The 12,340-nt window shown below is 42.5% G+C and overlaps 2 protein-coding genes across 2 annotated transcripts in view; one reads left to right on the top strand and one right to left on the bottom strand.

Moving 5' to 3' along the window:
• Window positions 1–1,656: 1,656 nt before the first annotated feature.
• LOC102449040 (thiosulfate sulfurtransferase like domain containing 3) lies at window positions 1,657–11,477 on the bottom strand. The gene is made up of 4 exons (XM_006118435.5): window positions 11,348–11,477; window positions 7,748–7,918; window positions 7,398–7,557; window positions 1,657–2,081 (listed from the first exon to the last, which is right to left on the bottom strand). The coding sequence occupies exons 1-4, from the start codon at window positions 11,451–11,453 to the stop codon at window positions 2,015–2,017; spliced, it is 504 nt and encodes a 167-aa protein (XP_006118497.3). The 5' UTR covers window positions 11,454–11,477; the 3' UTR covers window positions 1,657–2,014.
• Window positions 11,478–11,592: 115 nt separating this feature from the next.
• USP45 (ubiquitin specific peptidase 45) overlaps window positions 11,593–12,340 on the top strand; it is a 107,444-nt gene continuing 106,696 nt past the window's right edge. Inside the window, exon 1 of the mRNA XM_075923924.2 lies at window positions 11,593–11,674. The gene's annotated coding sequence lies outside the window, so the exon portion shown is untranslated. The remainder of the gene's footprint in view (window positions 11,675–12,340) is intronic.

Below are 12,340 nucleotides of genomic sequence, written 5' to 3'. Positions count from 1 at the left end.
GGAAGAATCCCAAGCATTGTTACACCCTGGGAATCAACTGGCTAAGTATCAGTTCAGCAGAAAAGGATGTGGGGATTATAGTGGATGAGAAACTGAATGCGTCAACAGTGTGTCCTTGTAGCCAAGAAGGCTAATGGCATATTAGGGTGCATTAGGAGGAGCATTGCCAGCAAATCTAGAGAAGTTATTATTCCCCTTTATTTGGCACATCTGGAGTACTGCCTCCAATTCTACCTCCCCCCTCTCCGAAAGGATGTAGATGCATTGGAGAGGGTCCAACGGAGGGCAACCAAAATGATTAGAGTGCTGGAGCACATGACCTAGGAAGAGAAGCTGAGGGATTTGCGCTTATTTATTCTGCAGAAGAGAAGTGTGAGGAGGGATTTGATAGCAGCCTTCAATTTCCTGATGAGAGGCTGTTCTCAGTAGTGATGGATGACAAACAAGGAGCAATGGTCTCACATGACAGTGGGGGAGGTCTTGGTTGGATATTATGAAAAACTGTTTCACTAGGGGGGTAGTGAAGCACTGGAATGGGTTTCCTAAGGAGGTGATATAATCATTTCTGGGGGTTAGTAGGGAGTCAAAAATCTTCATTAAAAGATGTAGAGTGCCCATCCCCACTTATTTGTTCAACCATTTAAGATAGATATAAATTAACACCACCAATTGCACATCTACATTAAGAAAGCTTCCTATAACCCTCAATAAAAGCCTGAGAGAAAGGACTTCGGTGTGCCCTTATCAGCAGATCAAGAATCTGTCAAACAAGTTGGCTGGGGAGGAAAAAGACTTCTACTGTTGAAAAGTGCCCTTCCATAGGGCTATCTTCTTTTAAAAAGAAGGGGATGGTTGGCTTAGTGCTTTAGAGAGTCAGGCCTTTTGGGATTGCATACCATGAGACATCTCTAAAAGGAGGGGGGGGGGAAATCCACATTTCTTCCTATATGCCTGTGGAAAGTTACAGGGGAATGCTATAGTGAGTAGTCAGTGATTAACTTGCAACAAATTATAAAATCTATGCACAACAGAACCGCTTGACAGGGAAAATGTTGCATAATGACATTCATATTCCAATTTCTTCATTGCCTTGGAAGTCACTTTGCAGTAGTATGAAGAACAAGAAAAGGCAATGTGTGTAACTTGAGTCAATTTTGTGACTACAGTGCCCCATTAGGGATTCACTATAAAAAAAGTAAATGTACTTGAAACAGAGATTGCTAATAACTGCTCTGTAAATCTAGAGAGTTCTACTTCCCTTGCATTCTGAAGAATCCTACTCTAAATTATCACATCTAAACTGTCATATCATACACCTGAAGTCTTATTTCACAATCTTTGAGATTGGAGTTTTCTGCCTGAAACCTCGAAATGTGCCTTAAAGAAATGTTACTATACTGTCTTGAAATACGAATGCATAACCTTATGCATAGCTTCTGTAGCCAGACTCGTATTTTGCTGTAAAATTTTAGAGTCACCTTTGTGTTTGCAGGATCTGCTTTTTCCCCTTTGTATTTGCTCTGACAGAACAGACAGGTTAAGAACAGCTGCTATATGCTGATTAGTGTCAGTTGGCTCTGAAGTATCATTCCAACCCAATTAAAAGTCTGACATTTCTAGATATTAAGAGGAATATATAAAAATTGCTTGACATAGTTAAGTTTCTTAATATGTTTAATCATGATCCCCTGCTGTACATTTTTGAAGTATATCACTATTGTATTGTATGTTCAGTTTTTACAGTAGAGACATTTTTTATTTATGGAATAGTTCCATAGTAATTTTAACATGTGATCAAGGGAAAGTGAGCATTGAAGACTACACAAATAGAATGTTCAAATCACAATTTAAAATTCAGAATAATCAGCTACATTTAACAGTGTATTAAGTTTAGTATTTAAATAAATATTCCCATTTACACTACATTCTCCATTGTTAATTTTATTTCATACTAATATTACTAGCCACCTGAAGATTTCAGGACACTATAATAAGGTTAATATTCCAAAAATTGTCATTTTTTTCCCTCTGGCAGTTCATATTTTGCCCACTCCTCGAAGCCACCAGCATAGTGCTGAACTCTGAAAGTATACAGAAGACGGTTAATGTTTTAGAGATGCTAGTATAGATAAACTTGTGAGAAGAGTATGAAGTCTAGTTGACTCTTTAAAATTAAACAGTTTAGTTTCTTGTCATAAGATTTTACAATAGTAAGTGACAGTGTGTTCACTATTGCAAAACCAGAACAAAATGCAGTGGTTGTATGGCTTATTTCACTTAGAGAAAATGAATAGCAAGATCACTAACTGAAATATCATGGGGGACTAAGTAAGGATCAAACAAGTGGTGGCACAGTCCATGCATATTGTATTGGGGGGGAGGGGAAAAAAAGACTTGCCAGCTGTCTACACTGGCCGCTTGAATTTGCGCGAGAACACTGACGATCTCATGTAAGATTGTCAGTGTTCTTGCGCAAATACTATGATGCTCCTGCTCAGGGATAAGCCCTCTTGCACAAATGCTTTTGCGCAAGAGGGCCAGTGCAGACAGGTAAAAACTGTTTTGCGCAAAAAAGCCCCGATGGCAAAAATGGCGATCGGGGCTTTCTTGCACAAAACCGCGTCTAGATTGGCACGGACACTTTTCTGCAAAAAGTGCTTTTGCGCAAAAGCATCCGTGCCAATCTAGACGCTCTTTTCCATTAAAAGCGTTTGCAGAAAAATCATGCCAGTCTAGATGCAGCCCCAATGTTTAATAAAATTTGAACAAGAAGATGTTTAATAGTAGATCCACTTTACTTCAGAAGTTTTAAGTGATATCAATCTGTCCTAACCGCTCTTCCAGAGATTCATTCATGTCTGATCTATACAGTCTCTAAAGGGATGCATAAAATAACCTCTTGAATGCATAGATAATCCAGTGCTAACATTTCAAACAATTACAAAGGTAAAGCCATTCTGGCCTCACAATTGCACTAGTTAGAGTCTTTTAAAAATCCATCACTGCTGTCAAATAAGTGTGTATGGAAAACATGCTACCCAATGGAGAACTAGGAACCAGTTATGTTTTTTAAATGGATGTCAAATTAAAAGTATTACCAACAAGGAGATTATTCACTATATTCATGTAGGTGAGGAAAAAGTAAAGGCTCTAACTTTCTGGTTCCCCACAGCTATCCCAAATGCTGTGGTACTTAGATACCATAAAGGAGCAGTGGCACATTTAGGGCCAGAATGACACTTTAAAATGAACTGTCTGGACATTAACCAAGGATTTTTATTTAAATTTACAAAAACAACCATTTTTTTAAAAAAAGGAAGAAACAAAAACTTCTTAGTAAAGCAATATGAAACTGGTATTTCAAGACATGAAAAAGTCAACGAAAATGGAATTATGGATGGCTTAGTTTGGTTCTACTCAGGAGTATAAGACTGAAGTTGGGGAGTCCCACTTTGGTATGAACAATTTCTATGTAAGTATTTGCTCAATTTACTAGAGCTTAGACTGTCAGCTGTTCAAATGCAGTCTGGAGCATGAAAGTCATAAGAATTCCGTAACTAAGAGCTACTTTCATTTTATACCTGTGCAGTCATGTTATGCCCTTAATTACCATACACCTGAGAAAACTGGCAAAGGACTATATAATTGAGGGCATAGATTGAAGACAATAGGGTTGAACAGATAGTATTGCAATTGCCACTTAGCCAACAGTTTTGCTAATATATAAGTTCAGCTCAGTATCCCAGAGCTATTCTAGTTTGCAGAGCTGGGGGGGGTGGGGGGGGGAAGAGATCTGGTTACTGATTGAACAGAGATGTCTCTGAATACACACTGGGAGAAGATCTGCAGAGTACCATTTTTAGATAGCCATAATTAAAAATAGCTATGGTTTAGACACTAATTACTCTGTTTTTATTCTTGAATCTTCATCTGGACCCTTAAGATGACAATAGCCATACTAGAGGCTTTGTTTACACTAAGCATAGAGTGTAACTGTGGCAGTGTGCAGCAGAGTTGGTCATGGCTCCAGCGCAGGGACAGTTCTGCCAGCACTGTACATAAACCACCTCCACGAGAGGAGTAGCTAACAATGAGTCTTTTTACACTGGTGCTTTACAGCACTGTAACTTGCTGTGCTCAGGAGGGTGCATTTTCCACCTGAGCAGGAGAGTTATAGCACAGAAGTAGCTGTAACTACTACTGGTCCATCTAGCCCAGAATCCGGTCTCTAACCATGGCTTGTGCCAAATGCTTCTGGCAGTTGGAGGGGGTAGAGGCACCCTGAGTATAGGGTTGCATCCCTAAGCATCTGGTTAATAGTGATTGATGGAACTATCGTCCATTAACTTATCCTTTTAAAATAGTTATACTTTTGGCTTTCAAAACATCTCATGGCCATGAGTTCCACAGCTTGACTGTATGTTCCATGAACTAGTAGTACTTCCTACCTGCCACCTCTGAATTTCATCTGGTTTTCTGAATTTGATGTTTTGTGAAGGAGTAAAATATTTCCATACTCACTTTCTCCACACCCACATCTCCCATTAGTAGTCCCTTTTCTAAACTGACCAGTCCTAGTCTTTTTAATTTCTCTTTGTATGAAAGCTGATCATATGTATGGAACTTTTCGTTGCCCTTTTTTGCACCTTCTCGAATTCTAATGTTTCTTTTTGGAAATGAAATAATCAGAAATGCATGCAGTATTCAAGATATGAGTGTACCATAGATTCACATCTAGACATGGTATTTTGATTGTTAGGAATCATTAGGAAAGAGACATGGTTAGTTTTGCCTGCCAATGCACTCAGCAGATGTTATCAGAGAACTATCTGCAAAGACTCCAAGAACTCTTTAGAGAGAGGTAACATCTAATTCAGACCCCAATAGTTTGTGTAGTTAGGATTCCCCCCCTCCCCTCAGTGTACACTACTTTGTCACTTCTTAACACTGAATTTTGTCAGGCCATCTATTGAGATCACTTTAACTCTTGCAATGAGTTTTGGATTTAGAAAGTTACATCTACAGCTCATCTACAGATTGTGCCACCTCACTGTCTCATTCCTTTCCCTTCCCTCCTCCCCCCCAAATCAACAGAGACCTCTGCTATTCAAGATTTTTGTAAGTATGGAAAATGGGGCAGACAGAGCTATTTATCTTTCCATTGTAAAAGCTGCCTGTTTATTCCTACCTTTCGTTTCCTATCTTTTAACCAATTAGAGATCTATGGGTACGTCTAGACTACATGCCTCTGTCGCCAGAGGCATGTAGATTAGGCTACCAGGCATAGGAAAATGAAGCGGCAATTTAAATAATTGCCGCTTCATTTAAATTTACATGGCTGCCGCGCTGAGCCGATCAGCTGTTTGTCAGCTCAGCGCGGTAGTCTGGACGCGCGGGTGTTGACATCAAAGGCATTTGTCGACTACCCAGGTAAACCTCATCCCAGGAGGCATACCTGGATGGTCGACAAATGCCTTTGATGTAGACACCCGCGCGTCCAGACTACTGCGCTGAGCTGACAAACAGCTGATCGGCTCAGCGTGGCAGCCATGTACATTTAAATGAAGCGGCGATTATTTAAATCGCCGCTTCATTTTCCTATGCCTGGTAGCCTAATCTACATGCCTCTGACGACAGAGGCATGTAGTCTAGACGTACCCTATGAGAGGACCTTCCTTCTTACCTCATGACTGCTTAAGTCTTTTCTGAGAAGCCATGTCAAAGGCTTTCTGAAAGTCAGAGTACACTACGCTGACAGCATCATGTTTGTTTGCACCTCCCGATGATGCATGATTATCTTTTACAAAAGTCATGTTGACTCTTCCCCAACAAATTGTGTTTATGGCTGATTCTTCTGTTGACTAGTTTCAACCAGTTTGCCTGGTACTGAAGGCAGGTTTACTGGCCTATAATTGGTAGGATCATTCTAGAACTTTTTTAAAAAACTTGTTTTATTAGCCAGCCTTCAATTGTCTAGGCCAGAGGCTTATTTAAGTGATATAACTATTAACAATGGTTTGTAGTCTGCAATTTCATATTTGAGTTCTTTCAGAAGTCTTAAATACCATCTGATCCTGGTGACTATGGGCACGTGTCTACACTGCACGCTTATTTCAAAATAAACTATTCTGGAATACTTACTCCAAAATAGTAAGTCTACACTGCAGGGAAGCCTCAAAATTAGCCTGGGTAGGGTTCCTTAATGTAGATGTGCTATCTTGATTTAGAGCCACAGGTGGCACTGAGGAGGAATAACTTAACCCCTCACCAAGGCAATTCTATTTCGAAATAGGAGCAGTGGAGTGTCTACACACACCTTATTTTGAAATAGCTATTTCAGATTAGGCGTTATTCCTTGTAGAATGAGATTTACAGATTTTGGAATAAGCCATCCATTATTTCAAAGTTATTTCAGAATGGCTGTGTAAACACTCATTTAAAAATAACGCTAGTTATCACTGCAGAAATAACAGTGCAGTGTAGACGCACCCTTAATGTTTATCAGTTTGTTCCAAAACCTCCTCTGAAGCCTCAATCTGCGGCAGTTCCTCAGATTTCTCAAAACAAAAACTATGCAAACCACAAATACCTCTGTCTCCACCCTACCCCAATCCATAGCTAGCGATGAAAATAATTCATTTAATTTGTCTGCAACAGCTTTGTCTTTCTAAAGTGCTCCTTTGCCTGTGATGTACTTGATCTTCCAGTTTTTTCTTGGCCTATCTAGTTATACTTTTACACTTGATTTGCTAGAGTTTATGCTCTTATTTTCCTCACTAGGATCTTACTTCCAATTTTTAGATGACTTTTTACCTGTAATTGCCTCTTACTCTGCTGTTCAGAATGTGTTTGTTCTCTTACTGTTTATTTAGTTTGAGTGTACATTATGGTGTTTACCTTCCACGCAGTTTTCAGGCATTTCATCAGTGTAACTGTTTCCTCTAATTTCTGTTTAGCATCCTCATTTTTGTGTAGTTCCCCCTTTTGAAGTTAAGTGCTACTGTGATGGGTTTCTATGGCATTTCCCCCCATACAATGACGTTAAGTTTAATTACATAATGCTCATTATTACCAAGCAGTTCAGCTCTATTTTCCTCTGCACACCACTTAAATAAGAGACTGCCTCTTCCCTTGTGGGATCCATGACAAGCTGCTCCCAGCGGCAGTGATTTATGGCATCCAGAAATTTTATCTGAGCATCCCTTCCTGAGGGAATATGTACGCAGCTAATATGAAGATAGAAATAGCAGTACAGAATGGGAGATTTCATGTCTTTTCAGCCTCTTTAATGTACCCTAAGACCACCAGGGAAGGGCCCCAATTTGCAGAAAGTGTATTTTCCCATTAATCCTGTTGTCCATGCAGGAACTTACCCAGACAGTACTTCAACTGCTTACCTGCTGAAGCCCAAAGACATAGCAATATCCAATGCCTTCTTGCTTCGCACACCTGCCATGCAGGAAAAGACTAGATGGTCAGATTTAGTAGGCATATCTTGATTATACCGTCTTTTAAAGTCTTTTGAGTTCATCTGTAGAGCTTCAACAACCTCACCCACTGCAAGAATAGATGCAAAAACTGGATGTGTAATTCATAAAGGAGATTTATTTGTGAAGATTTACACTAGTTTTCCAGAAGACTTTTCCGTAAGTATCACAACTTGTTTTTGTTAGTCACCAAGGTTTGTTTGCAAGTTTAGGCTTACGACTTCTGATCTTGTTGCTATGCAGTGATACGTATAACTTACATGGTATGTTGATGGATCCAGGAATTTTTCCCAACTGTTCAATTTCCCACTTCTCTCGAACATCAATATGAGTGGTTTGTGATTTTAGCAAGCCTCTGAGTTCTTTATAGGAAACACTGTAATCAGCAGCAGTGCCAAGATTACGTGAGATCACATTTACAGTTCTCAGACCTAGGAAAAGAAAAAGACTGTTATCCCACAAGAAGCGAAAAATCATGTAGTTTCCAGAAATCTTGGGAAAACTATTAATCATGCTAAAAAAATGCAAGATGCTCCAGTTTGGAGGAATTTAGCATGGTAAATCAATAATTGGCAAGTTTACAGATATTTAAGTGAGCCTGAGTTATTCCACTGTCATTATGGTTATCCTAGTCAGTGCTTCCCCCGATTAGAAATTAAGCCTACATGTATGTTTATATTTCTTCCTTAAGTGGATTTTAAAAGATATTGTGAGATAGCTCAAATAACTGGGTTTTACTACATATCTGATTAATACTTACAACCAAATGGTTTATTTTTGCAGCTTGAAAATGAGGAAAACCTACTGTCAACACAGGTATAGTCTTAAACCACAAAAATGCAGGCTGTGTTTTCTGCTAATATGTTAATGATTGTGTTGTCTCTCAGGTTCATTTGAGTTGTAATAAAACTCTTAGGAGGAAAGGGTTAAATACACTCTTTGGCACTTCAAAATGAATGTTGATTTATAATTTTTTTTATATTCTTGGTTTCCCACTAGCTGGTCATAGACCCATTCCACTTAATTGTTTTACGAACATGAGGATGGTAATAAAGTAAGACATTTGATGTACAAGAAAAAGGCCTAAAAAGATATTTATTTTGTGCATGTGTGTGTATGTTAAGAGGCAGGTATTTGAGTAATCGTGTAGTTGATAAGGGAAGATACTAAAAAGGAGCTACCACTACTGCAATTTAAATGTTGTAAGCGCCAGGCATGCAGGCAGCCTGACTTCTTCTACATATAAACTGCAGGGCTGCGAGGACATAGCTCCTGGACCTGGCGTGAACCAGGATTGAGCCGTGCTTGCACCAAGTTCAGCACCCCTGCCCACGGGGGTCCCAGTGGTGTGGTGGACCAAAGATGGGCTGCTTTGCCTCAGCAACTCCTGTCCATGGTTTAGGGGGGCTCCTAGCTCCCCGCTGGAGCACCTCCCATCCTGCAGACAGGGGCTGCTGCTGAAGCAGCCTCCCCTGCGCTGCTGCCTTTGATAGAAGCAGCAGGGCAAGGGGCAAGAGGCACCATGGAGATGGTGCTGGAGGTAACCAGCTTTTAATCTGGCTCCTGCGTCCCCTCCCCTTACTGCTTCTGCTAGAGAGTCAGCAGAGTGAGGGGACATGAGTACAGGCAGTCCCCGGGTTATGTACAAGATAGGGACTGTAGGTTTGTTCTTAAGTTGAATTTGTATGTAAGTTGGAACTGGCATCCAGATTCAGTCGCTGTTGAAACTGACCAGCAGCAGCTGAATCGGACACGCCTGGGGCAGAGCAGCTGGGGTGCTGCTGGGTTGGTCCCGCAGCGCTGCTCCTCGGTGCTACTGGACCAACCCGGCAGCACCCCAGCTGCTCTGCCCCAGGTGTTCCCAAGTCAGCCGCTGCTGAAACTGACCAGCGGCTGACTACAGGAAGCCAGAGGCAGAGCTGCTGTGCCCCGGGCTTCCTGGAATCAGCCGCTGATCAGTTTCAACAGCGGCTGACTTGGGGATGCCTGGTGCAGAGCAGCTAGGGTGATGCTGGGTTGGTCCAGTAGCGCCGCACCTTGGCGCTATGGGACCAACCCGGCAGCCCCCCAGCTGCTCTACCCCAGGCGTCAGCGAGAAAAGCCTGGTCTGCTGGGCGGGGGCACGCACTAGCTGCGCGCCCCCCCCCCCCCCAGCAGACCAGGGAAACGCAGAGCGGCTTTTCTCACCGCGGAGGATGCGGGCAGCGGGACCGCCCAGACACGCCGCGGTCCCGCCGCCCGCGTCCTCCGCGGCTTTGCTCCGCGTCTCCCTGGTCTGCTGCCAGGGAGACGCGTAGCGGCTCTTCTCGCCGCGGAGGACACGGGCAGCGGGACCGCCGCGGCACATCTCAGCAGTCTGCTGGTGGGGGAGGGGGGCGCAGCTAGTTCAGGGTTCCCTCACCCCGTTCGTAAGTAGGGATCCGACATAAAAGTTGGATCCACGTAACCCGGGGACTGCCTGTAGTCGACTTGACTACTCTTTTACATCTTGTCTGTGTGTGTTTTGCTGGAGTACATTTTGAAGGTGTGACAGCATATCTCCTGGGAGTGCTAATAAACTATGGGACTAGTTTTCTGAAATTAACATTTTATATAATGAGTTTAGATACTTAAATTAAGGTATTTTGGCATTGCTGAACTCAGACTCCTACATCAGGTAGACATTGGAATGCTATGTAATTTCAAAAGCATTTTAATCATTTAGGACCCAAACAATCCATTAACAGTCAATTTAGCACACCTAAATAGCTTTAAAAATCTGTGCCACAGTCATTTTAAATTAGAGAAGTAGTCACATAAAATTTAACAGTAATTAAAAGTCACTTTCATTTCTAAAGAGAAATTCTTTCAACTTTCCAGATATCACTTGTCTGTTTTTACAGTCATCCTAGAATCAATGTAGTCTATTTTTAGTTAAGGTCCAAATTTCTTGGTCCCGGTATAGTCAAAGTCCAGACTCCAGAGAAAATAAAAATAAATAAAAGCACATTAAAATATTTGAAATTTACTCAAAACCATCTGATAACTATTAGGCAGACTGGAAGCCAAATATGGACTATCTCTGTCAGTCTTCATTGCTTAGACCTTGTGTGGTCCTATTCTCAGGAGAAGGGAATGTTCCTAACTCAGCAAACAGGATGAAGCAAAATGCAGGACAATGTAGCACTTTAAAGACTAACAAGATGGTTTATTAGATGATGAGCTTTCGTGGGCCAGAGGATGGTGATTCAGACATTTACAACTAAATATTAACTTAATAGGCTTTGGAACTTCACTTGAAGGAAAACAGTGCTTTTAATCATCTTAATTTAAATGAAATAAGCACAGCAGTAATTTCCTTTTATTGCCTAGTCTTTGAAAAATAGTTTACATTTAACAAAAAGTACTGTATTTACTAGAGGGTGTCTCTCTTGCTGCTTCGTCACATACTTCCGGTTCCAGAGTAAGTCTGTGGTTCACCAGTCAGTTCACAAGGCTGGTGTTCTTAAATCTTGAAGCGCTACCCTACTGAGGACAATTTGTAGTGTGGGGCTTTGAGAACCACTGAACCAAACTGCAATCTCGGCATATGATGGGAAACACTTCAAGTCAATTGGTGCTGCAGCAGTCCCTATACCCCTAGTTCCAGCACCTGTGCTACCCTATCACCTTATCCCCCCTGGCTCTCTAATAACCTGGGACCTACAGCTTCACGGATAACAATCCATGGGCTTGTAATACCAAGCAAGGGCAGAATCAGCAGATGTGATCCAACGGCCTCGGGTCGCATGAGCCTGGGCGTTTTGCTAAAAACGGCTCGGAAACTCACTCGGCTCTCTTCCCAGCGGGACAGCCTCACCGGTGGCACGGAGACTACTCACCAGACTGCCGCGGACGGAGGCCGCTGCTCCAGCCCGCGGCCGCCCGCGGGACACCGAGTAGAAGCCGGGCGGGGCAGCTCAGCCCCCGGGAACCCCACACGGCCATTGCGCTTCCACCGAGTACCGCCCCTAGCGGCATCTGCCTACGTCTCTGTTTCGCCGCCAGGCCGCCCTCTAGGCGGGGCTCTTGACCTGTTTCTCTGAGCCACGCTCTTTAAAGTGCTTGCGCGCGTGACACCTGGGCTGCGCCCCGGTCCAGCCGCGAGGCGGAGTGATGGAGCCTGGAAGGTGAGGGCTGGTAGCCGGAGCTTCCCACGAAATGGACAAGTAAGCTAATGCCCACAAAAGTATTTGATTTTTCTACTTAGAAAAAAACCCTCTTGATGAAGTCCCAACATTTGAAACATGATGTGGAATTCGGGAGACTCAAGCTGACAAGTGCATGTTTTCGTGTTACCCTTTGGCTAGTCCAGGGAAAAAAGATCACTCTAAGCTTGGGACTTCCACAGAGGCACAGGCTGGTGATTCCACCGGAATCATTATGGGCACAGCTCCCTTCTAGCAAAATCTTGCCACCTGTCTACACTGGCCGGGAGTACTTGTGCAAGAACACTGACATTCTAATGTATAAAATCAGTGCTTCTTGTGCAAATACTCTGGTGCTCCTGCTCAGGGATAAGCCTTCTTGCACAAGAGGCCAGTGTAGACAGGCAATGTTAATTTCTTGCGCAAGAAAGCCTGATGGCTAAAATGGCCATCAGAGCTTTCTTGCGCAAGATAGCTTCTACACTGGCACAGATGCTTTTGCGCAAATGCACATCTCTTGCGCAAAGGCACATGCCAGTGTAGACGCTCTCTTACTCAAATACTCTAACGCAAAAACTCTTGCGTTAAAGAGTATTTGCGCAAAATCTTGCCAATATAGACGTAGCCCCACAGTATGGACTAGGAGTCAAGAAACAGACCTCTATTCTACAGTGAACTCTACATTGG

The sequence above is a fragment of the Pelodiscus sinensis genome, chromosome 3, assembly GCF_052426305.1.
Source record: "Pelodiscus sinensis isolate ZL-2025 chromosome 3, ASM5242630v1, whole genome shotgun sequence".
In the NCBI taxonomy this organism is placed as follows: domain Eukaryota; kingdom Metazoa; phylum Chordata; order Testudines; family Trionychidae; genus Pelodiscus; species Pelodiscus sinensis.
The sequence above is the reverse complement of the archived record's forward strand: the minus strand, read 5'-3'. Positions and strand labels throughout refer to the sequence as shown.